General features: G+C 55.0%; 1 protein-coding gene across 1 annotated transcript; it reads left to right on the plus strand.

Moving 5' to 3' along the window:
* The first annotated feature begins 9,862 nt into the window (after positions 1-9,862).
* Positions 9,863-18,607, plus strand: LOC142015172 (lithostathine-like). The gene is given in 7 exon segments (XM_074998588.1): positions 9,863-10,065; positions 11,727-11,851; positions 13,243-13,361; positions 14,298-14,444; positions 14,871-14,985; positions 15,587-15,659; positions 18,574-18,607. Coding segments are annotated over 7 exon segments (816 nt in total).
* Positions 18,608-18,819: the final 212 nt, after the last annotated feature.

Genomic DNA, 18,819 nt, shown 5'->3' on the forward strand with positions numbered 1-18,819 from the left:
CTGCTCAGCTGCCTCATAGGCCGACCACACACAATTTCGTAAGGACTGAGTCCAGTTTTTCGGTTAGGAGTGGCTCCCATACTCAGGGCAATCGGGAGAGCTTCTACCCAAGTTAACCGAGAGTCCTCACATATCTTGGCGAGTTTATTCTTTAAAATCCCATTTTGTCTTTCCACTGCTCCCGCGCTCTCAGGGTGTCGCAGACAGTGCAGCGCCTGTCGGATGGAATAGTACTTTGCCATGTTCTGAACGATTTATCCAGTGAAGTGAGTACCTCTATCACTGGAGACCACAAGGGCAATACCCCAGGATGGGATAAAGTGACTTAGAAGTTTTTTAGCCACTGTGATCGCATCAGCTTTCCTGCATGGATAGGCTTCTACCCATCCCGAGAACAAACAAACAATAACCAGCACATACTCAAAGCATTTACATTTAGGCAATTCAATGAAATCCAGCTGCAAATTTAGGATTGTTCCTAAAGGCAGGGTCAGGTTGCCAGAACTGCCTTGACAGGTTTGCCCACATTGTGGGCTTGGCAGACAGCGCAAGCCAGACAGTAGCCTTGGGCTACTTGGGAGAATTTGGGAGCAAACCAATTTTGTTTTAACAGCAGTAATCATCCCCCTCGTTTGCTTATGTGAGCCATGCTGTGGTGCACGCAAGCAAGATAAGGGAGAAGGACCTTGGGCGCGACCAGGCGGCCGTGCGCGGAGCGCCAAAGGTGGTCAGGATGCAAAAGGCATCCATCCAGTCTGCAGGTGGCCTTTTCCAAATTTAGGGCCTGATCTTGGAGTAGAGCAGTATCCATAAGAGTTGCAAGAAGAGACTGGGAGTCTGTAAAAATAGGAAATAGTGAAGTGGGCCGAGAGGGGAAAGGGCTGTAGCCTTAGCTGCTGAGTTAGCCAAGGCATTTCCACATGTAACTTCATCACCAGCAGCCTGATGAGCAGCACACTCAGTAACTGCAACAGCACATGGTAACTGCAAGGCGTTTAATAAGGCAGCAACATAAGGACCATTTTTTTTTCAATTTGGGATCCCATGTGTATTTTTGTTTACTTACCAGTATAGACAACTTAACAATGCTGTTAATAAGACAAGCACAAACAAAATACAAAACCACACTTTTCATTTTGAAAGGAGATTCACGATGTTTTAGGTTGTTCTTCAGTTACTACCAGTTTTTCTGTGTTTCTGAAAGACAAAAGAACAATTTTCTAGCCCCATTTGGGAGTGGCAGATTACATCTTAAAATACAGATTACATCTTAAAATACTCCATTTACAAATATGCTTAGTTCCTTTTAACCTCTGCAAGCTACTTTGAATTTTTTTTTCAGACTCTTCAGAGTTAGTGGTTTACTCTCTCCCTTTAATCACACGCTTGCTCCCTTAAAAATGAAAACTTTAGTAGTTCAGATTTCACCATTTGAAGGTGTTATTACAGGGATCTGACTTTCCCTTTGACTTCTATTACTCCCCTTTATTAAAAGACAATTATATACATTGCATTTTATTACAGGGTCACTCAAGTTAAGTGCATGCTTTTTTTTTTTAAACACCCGTTTCACTCCTCTAACTGATTTTACAGTGCTGTACACAGTTTACATTCCCTTTTATACATTTGGGGCAGTTAAATCCCAATAGAAACCCTTTATCTTCTTTTAGCAAGTTTTACTGAATTATGGAGATTTAAATTTGATCTTTTTTCTTTTAGAACTGGCCAAATTTGAGCTACTGCAGGGGCTCTGGGTCTTCATGAGTACCCCTTCCTTTAGTAAATCTTGGATTTATAAAGCTGAGAGCGATTGGCAGATTGGTATTAAACCCTTCTTCTAACTTGCATATTTGATTTACCAGACCCTGAAGATCCCTGTGGTCCTGCTGGGCATAACCCTTAGCAGGAGATTTCAAATACCCATTATTTCTATATATTTATGTTACCTCTCTAACTTACTTAACTTTACAACAGAAGAGAAAGTTTTAACTCTGTGAGCTTATTTAGGTTTTACACAACTTTTGTTCTCTGGTATTGCAAGGTGTCCACATCGGAAGGTGTCCCCTCCTTATGGATACACCAGCAAGACAGACAAACAAACAGACTGACAAAACTAACCCAGACCGGTCAAAAGCAAAGAAGCTCCAAACACAAATGGATGAGGAGTGCAGATTAATACAGATTCTAATTGCCAGAAACTTGGCAGTACAAAACCAAAACTGTTCTTTGTTGCTGCAAGGGCAAGTTATCAGATTCTGACCCAAGCACATATTAGCAAGACAATTAATTTAAACAAAACTCCATGACAGATACACATATACCGCAACATAAATGCTTGCATGACTACACTCTGTACCACAAAGAGTTAAGGAGCTGAAAGAAAAGAACTTGAATTAACAGCTTTCAGAGTTGGGCAGTTTCTTCAAGGTCTTATAGTCTGGGCTTTTGTCCAAACAGCTGTTTCTCACAGCCCAGATGCAACTGCTCCGATATTCCTTACTTGTCTTTCAGAAATTTTTTGCTACCTTTTGATTCTAATGTCCTCCAGAGAGAAATAATTTTTTTAAGTCAAAATGTACCCTCTCAAGGAAATTGCTTTGAAGGATCATTTCCAGTATACCAATTCCATTTATCTAAACATGCAAGTATTTTCTCCATGATGATTGTACATAAAAAAAGCTGGACTGCATTTAGAGAGTGCTGGAATTCTGTAGACTGACCTGTCCCCATAATTTATTTTCTCCCCGTGAGGCATCGAACTGCAGTTTGCCTGGGTCATAGGGTGCAAGGCATTGAACTACAGTTCACCTGGCTCGCAAGGGGGTTCCTGGCACCTGCTCCAGCCCGGCAGGGTGCCTGCGTCCTGGCGCCTGGAGCCGGCCTGGCGGGAGTTAAGTCTGCCCGGGCTTAGGGATATCTTTAAAGGTTAATCTTACTTCAGAACAGAAACAGAGGGAGGCAACAAAGCTTCCCATAGTTCCGTGTGCCGAGAGAGAGAAGTGGTACCACACCAGCTTTTACCGTCTGAACACAGAGGGTCCGGCGCATGGCTGCCTCACTAGAGACACCGGTGTGCCCTTTGGGAACTGTGACACACAAGACAGGCCTAATAGACAAAGACAGACAGACACAGAATTTTAGCCGCTCCACAAAGATGGAACCCGTAGCTCCCCCTTACCCTGCCGGCCAGCCGGCACTCCAGTCCCAAGCCCCTTGTAATGGAGTGGGGGGAGTGCCTGTGTGAGTCAGGCTGGATGTCTGAGGCAAGCAGCAGCTCCCAGTGGCTAAGGATGACCCTGGGGCTACAACTGGCAGGTGACACCTCTGCCTGAACAAAGAGCAGGGAGGAGCTGAGCTGGGTTTTGAATCGGGGGCGGGGGTTAGAGGCTAGGAAAAGGGAGAGCTGGAAGGCAACCAGCCTGAGGAGGGGGAAGCTACACCCCATAAGGGCACCCTCGGGGTCTTCTCCCCAGGACGGGTTGGAAGGACTGTCTCTGGCTGCTGTACTGTCGCTTCTGTGAGAAACTGGGCATCTGTTGCCTAATAAAGCTTCTGTTGTACCTGCTGGGTGAGAGTCACTCCTGCCAGCGGACGGGGTGCAGTGCAGGGGGACCCCTGAACCCCATCACACCCCTGCTGGGAGATTTTGTAACAGGTATCCCCCTTACCTTCTACTGAGCGCTCTTGTGGGGCTTGGAAGTGGGGCGCCGGCCCCTCCGTTGGGGCAAGTGGTGCATTGGGATCTCAGTGAAACCTCCAGATTGTTACAGCCCAAGTCTTCTCTGCGTTTAGGCGGCTAACGTTCAGCTTTATTGAATTCAATAAGGCAACAGATGAGCCAAACTGGACACTAGTAAAACCGGGTCCAGCAAGGCTGCTTGATGCAGCTAACTCTGGTATTTTATACCCTTCCACAAACAAAGCCCAGTGTCAGAGGCAATTAGTTAGAGAATCGTAAATCACGTCTCAAAGAGAAACCGTTATCAGCAAAGAGAAACAGGTACCGGGGAGCTGGAGACTTAACTCCAAACAGCCCATAAACGCATTCCATAGAGCTCATCCTCCCTGCCATTCCCAAACAGGGCAAGGAAGGTAGAGGCTCTTGTGTGCGTGCAGAAGTAAGGGATGTGAAATGGCTTCTTATACAAGATGGTTTCCACAGTCGTCATCATCAATAACCGTGGGCTCAGCGCCCGTTGGTGTCCGATGCCTCTCTCACTATTTCCTTCCATCTTTCCCTGTCCAGTGCGGAGTGGCTTAGTTTCTGGAGACCAGCTCCGCACCTGTCTGCTATATCATCTACCTATTCTCTGGGGGGGTCTGCCTCTCCTATTCAAACCGTCCATTATGCCGAATACTCATTTCTATAAGACCTTTATTACTGTACAATTTTTAGTGTGTTATAACAAAACCATTTTAACGATCACAGTTTCCACTCAAATTTCTCCTAAACCTCTTTCGTGCACGCTCGTTGCACGACGATTTTGGAACTCCTTATTTAAAAAATTGCCATGCGCATTTACCAAAAAGGCACCTGCATACGGGTCTGTACATTTAGTTACTTTCTAGTCTCTGAGTCCATTAAACACGGCCAAAGGCTTTGTCCCAAAAGGACTTCTCTGATTCCAGGCTTGTCATTTCTGTGGCTGTCCCACAGAGGCCTAGGCTGCCCGAGTGTCTGCAGAGCAACGGAAAAAGCCACACGCCCGGCTGAAATTGCTTCTTTTGTTTCTAAGCTCAGAAATCACTGGGATTTGCAGCTGTTTCCCAGTTACAAATTCTCAGCCTTTTTCAGCTTTTTTTAACCCGCTTCTTTCCAACCAAACCCTTGTGACAGCACAGGCCTGCAGCCCGGTTTAAAAGGTTTCCAGTCAGCGTTTCAGGGAACCCCATTCAGAGAAATGTATTTTGTTTTACAACTTAATCCCGGGGAGAGATCACCACTGAATGTTTCCAGCTGCGGCAGCGGCTACTTTCGTGAGCGACTCCTTCAACCCATTCTGCCAGATGGTCTGGATCAGACTCCATTATTTGCTCACGCTCTGGTGAGGGTGGAAAAAAAGCCCACCTGTTTGTAATTGTTTTCATTCAAGACCAGGCTTTTTAAGGGTCTAGGATGCAGTCATGCTAGTCGAGCTGGAGGTACTTCTTGGCAAAAGTCCAGCAAAGAGCAATTAAAAAGTTTAAAGAGCTAGAAAACATGTCCTGGGAGGGAAGACCGAAAGAAAGAAATGGGTTTGTTTAGTCTGGAAAAGAGAAGAATGAGACGGGACGTGTTCCCTGCCCCCCTCTTTTTCCCCCTTCTTCGTCCCACCCCTCCCCCACAATATAAATCCACGATTCTTATTTTTGCTGCAGCATCCGAGGAAGTGGGTCTTACCCACCAACGCTCGTGCCCTGATAAATCCAATGGTTTGTCTTTAAGGTGCTGCAGAACGGCTTGTCTTTTGGTGAAAACTGCCCGAAGTTAGACACAACTAAAAAGGATTCCATAGAACAGTAGATGGTCCTCTAATCACTCTGATAGTTTAGGCCAGGGTCAGCAACCTTTCCGAGGCAGCGTGCCAAAATTCAACCTCTCTGTGCCATCTGAGTGCTGGTGGTACTTTTTAAAGTCGCTAATAGTCCCACTTGCAACAGCTTTGTTGATGAAGCAGTGAAGACTGTGTAGGGGGTCAGGGGGAGCATTCGCTGGTCTCTTGGTAAGCCACAGGCGGCCTGGCTTTGAGCAAGCTCCCAGCTGCACGCGGGAACGGGGTGGGGGTGAACTCCTGCCTCATGGGCCAATGAAAATCAGCCCATGTGCTGCTCTTCGCACCTGTGCCGGGGGTCACAGCCCCCCCCGGTTGAGGTGCATCAGCAGCTATTGGTAGTTTCTTGCGCTCCCGGCCCCTGGCCAATTGGACGGACTATTCATACGCTCTGCTTTTCAGTTGCAGAAGCCCCTTGTAGAACTCAGAGGCTGGGTCTTCCCCGGTTCTCTGTGATGGAGTGGGGGGTGGGGGTGCATGTGAGACTCAGGCTGGATGTGTGTATGTCAGGCAGAGCAGCTCACAGCAGCTGGGGGTGACCCGCTGGGGCTGTAACCTAGGCCGGCAGGTAACACCTCTGACCTGACCAAAGAGCAGGGAGGAGCCGAGCTAGGTTTGAATTGGAGGTGGCAGTTAGAAGCTGGGTGGGAGAGGGAGCTGGAAGGCAGCCAGCCTGGCTAGGGGGGAAGCTACACCCCAGATAGGGCACCCCTCGGGCTGCTCTCCCCAGGATGGGTTGGAACGACTGTCTCTGCCGGCTGTACCGACACCTCTGTGCTGAGCTGTGCCTCTGACAACTAATAAACTCCCCATTCCAGCTGCCGAGTGAGAGTCACTCCTGCCTGCGGACGGGGGGCAGAGCTTGGGGACTCCCGAACTCCATCCCACTCTCCACAAGCTACAGGGTGGAAGGACAAGGGAAGCAAAGCCGAGGCTGGGATTTGGAGCGCTGCATATGGCGGGGCGGGAGTTAACTTCGGTGACATCCTTAAATGTGCCCATGTGCCACTTCTCCTCTGAGCTGGTCGGGCAGCCTCAGGGTCACAGGCACAGAAAGGGGATGTGGCAACACAGGCATTCTCTTGCCTTCTCTGCGACTCACCAGTGGGAGTGAAAGCTGCAGACACGGCCAACCCCAAGGGGGGATGGGGCCTGAGTCAACACCCCCCCAGTGCCCCTAGGGGGGATCCCCTTCCCAGCCCCGCCCCTGCTTTGCTCCTACTCCCCCTTGGCCCTGAGCCTGGCTGCCCAAGGGATTACAGGGCCCCACCTCACCTACCTCCTGGCCCGTTGCTGTGTCCCTGTTCTCTGCAGTGGGAGGCTGGGAGGCCGGCATGGAGCAGGGCAGGCTGCCAAGCCCCTGCCGCCCAGGTGGTAAAAGGGGAGGTGACCCCCCCCCCCGCTGCAGCACCAGACCCTTGGCCCAGGTAAGCCCCATCCCTCCTGTCTTCAGGACAGGTAGGGCAGCTGCCGTGGGGGCCTGGGACACCCGCCCCCACCTTTTCCTGTGGCTCTGGCCACAGTCCCACCCTTGGTCGTTTTTGTAGTGTGGGATTTCTGCACAGGTTAAGAACGAAGCTGAGCGTCTTGAAAACGTGTGTATTCAGCAGAGTGTTGTACAGATGTGAGACGCGGGTGATAATGAAAGATTCGAAGAGGAGGATATTGGCGTCCGAGAGGAGTTGGTCTGGAGAGATTCTGAGAATAGGCTGGATGCAGAAGGTCACCAAGGAGGAATTCTATAGGAAGATGCAGCCGAAAGAGAACCTGCTGCAGAAGGTTATACAACGGAAGCTACAGCTAATTGGACATATTTGCAGAACGAACGACGAACAAAAAATGAAGACCCTGGTATTCGGCATAATGGACGGTTTGAATAGGAGAGGCAGACCCCACTGAGAAAGGGTAGATGATGTAGTAGATTGGTGCGGAGCTCGTCTACAGAAACTAAACCACTCCGCACTGGACAGTGAAAGACGGAAGGAAATAGTGAGAGAGGCATCAGACACCAACGGGTGCTGAGCCCACGGTTATTGATGATGAAGATGATGACGATGATGATTCCTGTATTCCCTGGGCAGCCGCGTGTGCTTACAGCCGAAATGGCCTTTTTTGGCCCTTCACACGGTTCCTTAACCTGCCTGGGGGGAAGGGGGCGGGGGCAGCAGGTTGGCAAAGGTCAGAGCTTCTCTTCCAAAACCTCACCCCTTCGCCACCGCCCCCCCAGCCTGGCTGGAGCATCCAGGGATTCGCCATCGGCCGATCGTCTCTCCACAAAGGACGCAGAGGGCTTCCACCGTAACCCGCGCTCCCTGAAGCCGCGGCGGTGGCTTGTCTTACTCAGCTGCCGTCCTCCCGCTGCGCACGGCTCGCCCTCGTCCCAGCGGGCAGGAAGGTTCTTTGGCACGGTTCCCTGGAAGACCTGACCGTTCCATTGCCGGGTTTCCGCTTTCGCTTCCTTCCACCTGTGCCGCCCCTCTGCCCGCCGCACGGGGCAACGGAAGGAACCGCAGGGCCTGCGTCGGCTGCGCTCAGGTCCGAGGAGATTTGCTTAGGCCTTCCGACCAAGTCCCTGCTTGATGACGACGACACGTGACCCTCAGAACCTGCAGTGCCCAGTGCAGTAAACCCTCGATTGACCGGCCTCGGGCGAAGGGGTGTCCGTTAATGCCCAAAGCCCGTTCTAGCCGAATGGTTGCACCATACAATGACGCATGTAAGCTGTGTCTACACGTGCACGCTACTTCGAAGTAGCGGCACCAACTTCGAAATAGCGCCCGTTGCGTCTACACGCGTCGGGCGCTATTTCGAAGTTAACTTCGACGTTAGGTGGCGAGACGTAGAAGTCGCTAACCTCATGAGGAGATAGGAATAGCGCCCTACTTCGACGTTCAACGTCGAAGTAGGGACCGTGTAGACGATCCGCGTCCCGCAACGTCGAAATTGCTGGGTCCTCCATGGCGGCCATCAGCTGGGGGGTTGAGAGATGCTCTCTCTCCAGCCCCTGCGGGGCTCTATGGTCACCGTGGGCAGCAGCCCTTAGCCCAGGGCTTCTGGCTGCTTCTGCGGCAGCTGGGGATCTATGCTGCAGGCACAGGGTCTGCAACCAGTTGTCAGCTCTGTGTATCTTGTGTTGTTTAGTGCAACTGTGTCTGGGAGGGGCCCTTTAAGGGAGCGGCTTGCTGTTGAGTCCGCCCTGTGACCCTGTCTGCAGCTGTGCCTGACATCCCTATTTCGATGTGTGCTACTTTGACGTGTAGACGTTCCCTCGCTGCGCCTATTTCGATGTTGGGCTGAGCAACGTTGAAGTTTAACATCGACGTTGCCGGCCCTGGAGGACGTGTAGACGTTATTCATCGAAATAGACTATTTCGATGTTGGCTGCACGTGTAGACGTAGCCTGACTGTCCAGCTCATTGCTCACTCCTGTCCTCCGCCCCCCCCAATTCTCCCCCTGTCTTCCCCCGACACCTCCATCTCCCCCTCCCAATTACCTGGAGAGGAGCCAAATGCCGGCCTGGCTCCTTCCACCTCCTGCAGCTGTCAGCACTTTGGGTCCTCCAGGCCCAGCTCTGAGCTGCCTGTGCGAAGGTAGAACGTGGCCTCCCCCAGCCTGCCAGCACCATGGCTGATGCTCAGCCCCATGGCAGGCAGCAGCAGCCCGGCACTGACTTGCTCCTTGCACACAGGGCTGGGGGAGGAGAGCTCCTGTGCCCCACGGCAGCCCCACTCCTGCTCCTCTGGCCATGGCAGCAGCTTGGGTGAGTCTCCAGCATGTACTGGGGGCTGGCAGCGCGTTATATCAGGCTCCATTAAATCGAGGGTTTCCTGGTTGCTGGGGCAGGTCCGTGTGGGAAGGGGCTCGTTAGAGCCGCACACGTGTGTAGCAGTGAGATACTTGGTGTAAGGCTAAAGGCCGAGGACAACAGGCGATGCTCTGTTACCATACAGCAAAGCTAAAGGCCTCCAGGCCGGACAGCAGTAGGTAAAAGCAAAAACGTCTAGGTGGATTCTGCCCACAGGACTGCAAGAGACAGGGCTGAAAAGTCACAGGGCCTAAAAGCTCATAAAACCACCTACAAGCGCCCAGTGCCAGGCACTTAGTGGTACACACAAACACATCCTGCTTGGTACCAGGCACTCCCCATAGATAACAGCTGAGCGCCAGGTCCACTCCCGCCCAAGGTCAGGACTGGGTTGTAATGACATCACGATGGATGGTGTTGTTTGGATGGTACCGCCACTATCCCCCAAGCTCATGGGTAGATCTAGTTACATTGAGGGCGTCAATGTTACTGAGCAGGATGCGGGTATGTGTATCACTAAGTGATATGCCCGCCTACAACGTGGAGCCCTGGCCACCGGGCTGCACCTGGCCACCGCCTACAACGTGGAGCCCTGGCCACCGGGCTGCACCTGGCCACCGACTACAACGTGGAGCCCTGGCCACCGGGCTGCACCTGGCCACCGACTACAACATGGAGCCCCAGCTCCCGCTCTGCGCTCACGCCCCTCCAGTGGGCGGGACGAGCAGGTGGAGGCAGCAGGCGAGGCAGTGCCTCCTGCGGGGCAGACGCAGGCATAGCCCCAGGTGCAATGGCAACACCAGCTGTGGGGCAGCTCGCAGAGCAGCGGCTCTGGCGGTGGGGTGGCTCCGGTGGTGGGGGGTTCCGGCAGTGGGACAGCTCCCGTGGCAAGGGGCCCTCTGGTGGTGGCGGGCGGCTGGTGCAGTGGTGTGGTCTCCATCAGTGGCTGTGGGGCCTCCGGCAGTGGGGGGCAGGGTGCGCTCCAGCAGCAGGACTGGCTCGGTGGGGGTCTGGCTGGCTCTGGGGGGGTGCCTGGCTCAGTGCGTCCCTGGATTTTGGGGGTCGGCTGGCTCAGGAGGTGCCTGGATTTGGGGGGTGCAGCTAGCTCGGGGGGGTGAGTAGATTTGGGGGTTGTGTGGCTGTCTCAGGGGGATGCCTGGATTTGGGGGGAGGGTGCAGCTGGCTCAGGGGGGTGAGTAGATTTGGGGGTTGTGTGGCTGTCTCAGGGGGATGCCTGGATTTGGGGGGAGGTGCAGCTGGCTCAGGGGGGATTTGGGGGGTGTCTGGCTCAGGAGGTGCCTGGATTTGGGGGAGTGTAGCTGGCTTGGGGGGGGATTTGGGGGGTGCCTGGCTCAGGAGGTGCCTGGATTTGGAGGGTACAGCTGGTTCAGGAGGTGCCTGGATTGGGGGGGATGCAGCTGGCTCGTGGGGGGGTGCCTGGATTTGGGGGGTGCAGCTAGCTCAGGGGGGTGAGTAGATTTGGGGGTTGTGTGGCTGTCTCAGGGGGATGCCTGGATTTGGGGGGGGTGCAGCTGGCTCGGGGGGTGGGGTGCATGGATTGGAGGGGGTGCAGCTGGCTCAGGGGGGATTTGGGGGGTGCCTGGCTCAGGAGGTGCCTGGATTTGGGGGGGTGCAGCTGGCTGGGGGGGGGTGCGTGGATTGGGGGGTGCAGCTGGCTCAGGGGGGATTTGGGGGGTGCCTGGCTCAGGAGATGCCTGGATTTGGGGGGGTGCAGCTGGCTCGGGGGGAGGGGTGCGGCAGGCTTGTGGGGGCAGCTGGCTCAGCAAGCAGTGGCAATTGTTACATCCCTTTTGGCCACCGCTGCTCTATCCCCTGGGCGTCTCTGCACGGAAACCCCAGCAGCAGGGCGCAGGCAGGGGAGGAGAAAGCTGCTCTAACGCTGCCAGGTCCCTCTCCCCCAGCTGGAGGAACGGCAGTTCAGGGATGTGCTTTTCCTCAGGCTTTTCGCTGCCTGCTCCCAGGGCGACACAGGCCGGGGCCTGGGAGAAGCTGGGGACGCCCCCCCCCCCCCCCCCCCCGCCAGAAGCAGGCGCCAGACACTTGCCGCCCCCCACACCATTCCCCCCCCACACCCCCTCTTTCCCTGCATGGGCGGGAAGACCCCTTAACCTGGCCTCTCCTGGTTCCCAGGGCAGCCAGATTAAAGCGGCCAAAGCCTAACGCCTTTATTTGCCTAAGCCCCAGCAAGGCACAGCTGCCAGGCTTCTGCCCTCACGCAGCGGAAGGGTTGAGCGGGGCTGCTGGCACCAGCCGGGCTGGGACCGAATCACGAGGCGAAGCCGGGAGAGGGCTGGCCGGATTCAGTCATGGCCGTGCCAAGCACCTTTCCCGGAGCTGCTCCATCTGCTTCTGCTGGTGGTTCTGCCAGGAGCAAAGCCAGGGAGAGACACCACAGGCCTGCAGGGCTGCTGGGGTTTGCTAGTGGAGCCCCGTCCTCACCAAAGATAGGTCCCAAGATACCCCTCTGCCTGGCCCTCCTCTTCATCACCCAGGGTGAGTGGTCTTGGGCTTCCCAACCGCCCCCAGCCCCTCCCTGGGCTGTAGGTACCACGGCCCGATGGAGAGGGCCTTGTGCCATCAGCAGCGGGTGCTGGTCCCGGAAGAGGTCTCCCCCGCATGCTCCCACGGCAGCTCGGCACCCGCTGCTCCCAAGGTCCAAGCGGCTGACCGCTCCCCTCGCCCCAGCCCTCCTGAGAGGTGGGAGGTGAGGCAGAGCATGGTGGGGGGGGGAGAGTGGGGCAGCTCTCTGCCCTCGCCTCGTCCTCCTGGCCGCTTCCTGCATCGCCCCATCCCGTCTGTGCCCTCGGCCAGGCTCCTCTGCCTGCACCGAGCTCCCCCAGCCGACCCGATGCGACAGAGCCCAGCCAGGGGGCTGCCACCGATGGGGAAACGCAATCCTGGAAGGGGAACCGGCCCACTTCCCTGGCAACCAGGGCAGGAGCTCACTGCAGCTGACTCAGGGTCAGAGGGAGCGGAGTTGTTCCAGGCAGATTAGGATCATCTGAGACAAAGCTACCTTGGCCCAGTTAGGATCAGCTGATTCCACTTCAGGGCAGCCTGAAACCTTTTAAAGTCCTCCCCTTTCGGGAGAAGGGCGAGGAGGGGAGAAAGAAGCTGGCACACGCACACGCACACGCACACGCACACGCACACGCACACGCACACGCAGAGTTGTAACTAAGCTGGAGACAGCAGGGGAGTGAGTAGCTTCAGGAGCAGAGGCTGGACTCCGGCCCCAAAAAGCCTAAATTGCCGCTCAGGGGAGGGCTGGCAGCCCGGCTGCAACAGACAGGGGGTGCGTTACCTGAGCCCCTTCCCCACTGGGCTGCAGGGCAAAATAGGAGGGGGGCCTGACTCAGTGTCCCCACAAGGGGTGGGGCGAAGGGCAGGGCTTTGCCTGGCCCTGCACAGCCATGTGGCGTACATAAAGCAATCTGTGACAATCATTAACCATTATGGCAGCCGGTAGCTCCCTTATCTCTTCACAGGCTTGGCATGTGAGCCACTGTTCAATCTGAGCAGATGTGCGTGTTAGTTTCGTACTGTGATTTTTTTTTCCGGGGCGGGGGTGGGGGGATGTTGGGAACGGTTGCAGGTGGCAGCAGGTTTTGTTGCTCCCTGGAAACCAGGCACAGGTCTGTGGCCTGAGCTCCCAGATAGAGGGGCTCGGAAGTGTGCTGTTTGTGACCACCTCTGTTCCATGACTGGTATAGAAATGTAAATAAACAAAGTGCACTAAGAAACTACTTAGATTCTGTGGCACTGATTTCTCCTGCAACAAGCACCTGGTGCCATACTTACCTGCCTTTGGGTCATTGCGTGAAACCTGATGTTTTAGTCTCTTGCACACTCATTTCACCTCTGGCTCCTTCTCTTGCCACTAGGTGCCTGCACCCAGGAGAACTGCCTCTGTGCCCGTGGCTTTTGTGATGAAGGCTGGGTGCAGTATCAAGATGCTTGCTATAAGTCTGTGATGCAACCAACAACCTGGCCTGAAGCTGAGGCGAGTTGGAGCGCAGGGGCTATTGGAAAGAGCATGGGACTTAGGAGAGCTGATTCTATTGCCAACACTGCTGGGAGATGTAGGGCAAGTCCTCCTCCATGTTCTGTGCCTCAGTTTTGGCATCTGTGAAATGGGCATAAAGACACAGCCTTCCTTCCGGATTTCATAACAGCCTTCGGCCTCTGCTCCTATCTTACCGCGTGCACTGAAAAAGATGGGCTCTGAAACCATCTCCCTCCCCACACACACACCCTTGGGGAACCCAAGCATTTGCTCTTCAATTCACAGCCCTACAGCCTGAGCCCAGCCTGGGCCAGCTGGGGGCCATGCTGCAGATCTTTGCTGGGCCGTCTGCTCTCAGCATTTCCCTCCTGGGCCTCATCTATTTTCTGGGCAAATGAGCTCATTACGCCCATAGCTCTCTGCAGCCTGCCGCTACACTGCCAGTTAGGCACAGCTGCGCCCCTAATAACAAGCAGTCTTGTGGCACCTTAGAGATTAACACATTACTCACGAGCTGTTGCGGGTGAAAGCCCCTTCCTCGGATGAATGGCGTGGGAAAATAGAATCCCGGGATTATGTAGCGTAAGCCACACTCGAAACAGTGCCCTAGGGGTTTACGTGTGTTTCAGTCCCTCATGTCAGATTTAGGTCCGTTCATCCTTTGTCCAACAAACAGACTGACACAGCTACCCTCCCCCACCACCCGAGACTGCTCCCCTAAGGTTTATCCTGGGGCGATTTCATCCTGGCTTTAGTAGTCTGGGTGCTGCTGCTTCTTTCTTCAGCACCAGCCCCGTGCTCCAACCACAAGGCCGCCCCCTTCTCTAGATCCCTGGCAGGCGTTTTTCCGTCAATTTCTAAGCACTTTGGGTCTGGCGCACTGACCCAGCCAGGTGAGGTTTTTTTTTTCCTCTCCTGGCGGTGCCTTTTCAGCTGGCCCATCAACGCACCCGCCAGAATTCCCACCTGGCCTCCATCCACAGGGCAGAGGAAAATGACTCTGTCTTCCATCTGACGGGCAAGCTGCTGGATCGCCTCGAGGGGAAAGCCTATTGGATCGGCGGCCATGACACTTTCAAGGTAGCTCCCGCCTCCACCCCGCCCGGTCGGGCGCGACCCAGATTACCACTTCAGAGCAACTGGCGGGAGGGCAGGTGTGGCTGGCGGCGCGCCAGGGTGATCTCTGGCGGGGTGGAGAGGGCCGTCTCCTCTTGTGGAGCAGAGCCGCGGTTTTTTTTTTTCAAACCGACTGTCAAAGTGGGCCATGGGCATTTCATACATTTTCCCTCCCCCAGCTCTTTGCAGAGCCACGGGCGGGGCAGCGCGGGGAAGGGATGACGTTTCAGGGCACACTTAGATGCAAGGTTGCCTGAGTCCCAGCTGGAACAGGGTGGTCAGTTTCCCCGTCCTCTGCTTGGCAAAGCCCCTGTGAGGGGGAGTTGACCAATCCTGAGGCTGCTTGATTCCCAGCTGGCGCAGGGTCCCTAATGACCTCCCGTTCCCAAGGAGGGGTCTTTCATGTGAACCAATGGTTCCGAATACGATTTCCACATGTTTCCTCCAGACCAGCCCGATGGCCTCCCAGGAGAAAACTACCTGGGTTCCTGGATCCTGCAAAATGGTGAGAGCTTTGTGCTTGGGGCAGGGCAGACATCTGTCTCTCCCCATAGCCCTCATCTATCTGACTATCCAGGCCTTTTTTTTGCAGCTGTATGCGCCGGTACTTTATACGGGCACCTCCTCGCCAGGGGTCCTGCGACTGGGGCTGCCAGTGGGGCTCAGCACCCCAGCCGGCTACTAGCCAAGGGGCTGCCAAAGCCCTGGCTGGCCCCACAGCAGCATGGCGGCTGGGAGAGGGAACTCTGACTTGCAGCTCGGGACCGACTCCTCTTCCTTTACAAGAAAAGCATTATATCTATCCCCACACACACACACCCACACACACACACCTGCTGTCTGTCTATCCCCATACACACACACCTGCTGTCTGTCTGTCTGTCTGTCTCTCCCCCCACCCACACACACACCTGCTGTCTGTCTGTCTATCCTCATACACACACACCTGCTGTCTGTCTGTCTGTCTTTCACCTCCCTAGTTGTGACCAGGGAGATACTGGCCCAGGCTTACCTGAGCTCGCCCACGCTGATGGGGTTCCAGGGCTCCTTCCTGCCCCTGGCTGGCTAGCTCCTGGGTTGATTGCTCCCGGCCGTGTCTCTTGCAGGCCTCATCACCTGGAACGACTGCACCTTGCATTGGTCCTTCCCGTTCATTTGCAAGTACAGCCTGTGGGACAGGTACACTCCAGCCTTGCTCCTCCTTGGGTGTGGGGGCATTTCCTCAGACAGTGGTGGCTGGAGGTCTCAGCTCCATGTACAGGGAGGGCCGTGCCCCACCTCCCACACTTCCTACCCGGCAAGAGGCATCTCAAGGGAGCTCAGACTCCAGGGATCCTTGGCCCATGGGTGGGTAACTCCTACAAGATGGGCACCCTGTCCCCAGGCGGAGAGCCCCTCACTCAGGCAGCAGCCACTAAATGGCCTTTCCACAGGTGTCCTTGTGGTTCCCAAAACCGGCCACCTTGCAATGGGAATCTTGGCTGGGAAAGGCCCATTCACTGACCTCCTAAGTCAGCCAGATCTGGGGGCAGGCTGGCACAGGCACCCCCTACATCCCTTCCCCTGAGCCATCCATGCTCCACCTCACACCAGTTAAAGTGGGAAGGTCCCCTGCCCCATTCTGTGCCCCCAGAACCAGGTCAGAGCAAGTCCCCCTGAGGGGGGTGGAATCTCCCATCCACCTCTGAGCCCCGCGACCCACAACCATTTCTCCTCCTCTTTTGCATGGGCAGCATTTCCTGCTGCATCCACAGGCGTGCCTGAGAACGGGACATGATGGAAGACGCAGCCTGTAACTGCCAGCGGAGGGTGCGCCAGCTTTTCACGCTGTTGCCTCACTTGTGGGATGATTTTCTGCTCTCTCCTTCACCCAGCGTTTGCATCCTGGGCAGAACTGGGCGAAGAACGGGGTTGGGGGCCTGCTGGGAATTCCCAGCCGCCAAAGTCAATGAATCATCATAGGACAAACCAAAAAAACAGGTTTAAAACCAGACAGCCAATAGGAGTTGGAAGATTTTGATGGGCAGGGGGAGGGAGGCAAGAAACTGGCCAATGGGAGCTGAGAGATTGTGCTAGGGGCTGGGCAGTTGAGCATAATTGCCCAGCTCCCATTGGCTGGTTTCTGAGCCTCACAGACAGGTCCAGGCAGATCCCAGGCCCCCCTCCTCCTTGACCACTTACCAAAACCTTGGAGTGACCCAACAAAAGAATTCTTGCCCGTCCCTGAGCTAGGGCCTGCGGCAGAGGCAAATAGTGAAGAAGGGCACAGCAGGGGGAAGCCCACTGGCCATGGGACCGTCCCCATTCCCCACCCCACATGGTTCCAGCCCCATACAACCCGGAGGAGGGCAGGGGCATCCATAGCGCACCCTCTATCTCCACCCCACCTGGCTTCTTCTCACCACGCCCCTGACCCCGTCTGGTGCTCTGTGGCTCAGGGGATCAGCCGGGGTCTGGCCCGCAGAACAGGGGTGCACCGTCCTCATTCATTGGCACTGGTAGGGGACAGTGCTGCCCCTCCCCCAGCTGACCTGCCAGCAGCCAGGGAGCCCAGCTGGTGAGTGGGGAGGGGTGACCCCTGTTGTTGGCACCACACCCACCCCCCATAGTAAAGCCCTGAGCCTCCCAGAGACTCTGATCCCTTGGCCCTCCCACCCACTGCATTGCGGGGGAGACCCGGGACCCCTAGGACAGCCCCGGTGGCTTTTGGCTATGCAGCAGGGACAGCGCTGAGCTGGGAAACATGGCCACATGCCAAGCCAGTCACACCAAAACAAGGCGATTTTGGTCAGTTAGGAAGGCAATCAACGTGTGAAGGGCCTCAGAAACCGAGGCTGAGAGCTTTCTGTCTGGGTAGGCCCCTCTTCCCCGTAGCCGGGGTTGTGGGACCCTCCTGTCTTTCTGCTTTGCGCTTTATGGCCCCACTTCTCTAAGGTTTATCTGCCGGGGTCTCTGTCGCTGCATAAGGAATTGTGCTGGCTGTAAGCCACTGCAGGTCGTGGGATGTGGTTGGTTAGATAATGGTATCACAGGGAGTTAGATAAAACAGGGTTTAGATACAGCGGAGTTAGGCCTGGTTAGATAAACTCCCTCAAGATGATTGCTTACGGTGCAGCTGAGACTATTACCGCATACGCTGGGGACCAGCAAGGAGGAAAGAAAACCAGGTTCACACTTGCTGGAAGCTAAAGCCCATAAATTTTAAATGGTATGTGTCTCGACTTCGGGGATTGCTACTTCTCACCAGAAGGACTAGGGAAGAGGGAGAGTAAAGGAATGAAGTCTGTAACCACTTCGTGCAGGGGCTCAATTAAGGGCTGAAAGGTCTAGAGAACACGTCCTAGGAGGGAAAACGGAGGGAAGTGGGTTTTAGTTTGGAGAAGAGAAGGTGGCAAGGGGACGGGATTGCAGCTTTCAAGCCCTAAAAGAGAGTTACAAGAAGGAAGGAGAAAAGTTGCTCTCCTGGGCCTCTGCGGATAGAATAAGGAGCAATGGGCTTAAACTGCAGCAAGGCAGATTTAGGTTGGACATAAGAAAAACTTCCTAACTCTCAGGGACTACGTCTATGCTAGCGCAAAAGATTACTAATGAAGCACTGAAATACATATTCAGCGCCTCATTAGCATGCAGGTGGCCACGGCACTTTGAAATTGCCACGGCTCACTGCCGCATGGCTTGTCCAGACAGGGCTCCTTTTCTGCTATAGGAATAAGGGGATTTCGAAGTTGCTGGGGTCCTTTCGAAAAGGATCCCCGTCTGGACAAGCCGCGTGGCGGCGAGCCGTGTCAATTTCGCAGTGCCGCAGCCATCCGCATGCTAATGAGGCGCTGAATATGTATTTTGGTGCTTCGTTAGTAATCTTCCATTTCGAAGTTTTGGGCTAGTGTAAACATACCCAGGGTGGTTCAACACTGGAATAAATTGCCTGGGGACTTCGTGGAACCTCCATCGCTGGAGATAAGGAAGAGCAGGTTAGATGGACACCTCTCAGGGATGATCTGGACGGTGCTTGGTCCTGCCATGAGGACAGGGGACTGGCCTTGATGACCTCTCAAGGTCCCTTCTGTGTCTTCTATGATTAAACCCTTCACAGGCAGCTCAAGACCCAAGAGCGCATCTCCCGTTGAGGGAGGCAGGGAAAGAACCGGATGACTTCCAGATGCAGCTGAGGCAGCTGCAGGGCAGGAAACGCCCACACCCCCATGGACTGCAGGCTTGAGGGGGAGGGTGTGTGATGGGAGGCTACCCCCCAAAAACATACTGGGGGTTAAATCCTGCACGTGAGCATTGGAGAGCAGTCCTCCAGGCGGCCTAGAGAGGCCGCGTCGGGCGCAGCCAA

This window comes from Carettochelys insculpta, chromosome 6 (assembly GCF_033958435.1).
Source record: "Carettochelys insculpta isolate YL-2023 chromosome 6, ASM3395843v1, whole genome shotgun sequence".
In the NCBI taxonomy this organism is placed as follows: domain Eukaryota; kingdom Metazoa; phylum Chordata; order Testudines; family Carettochelyidae; genus Carettochelys; species Carettochelys insculpta.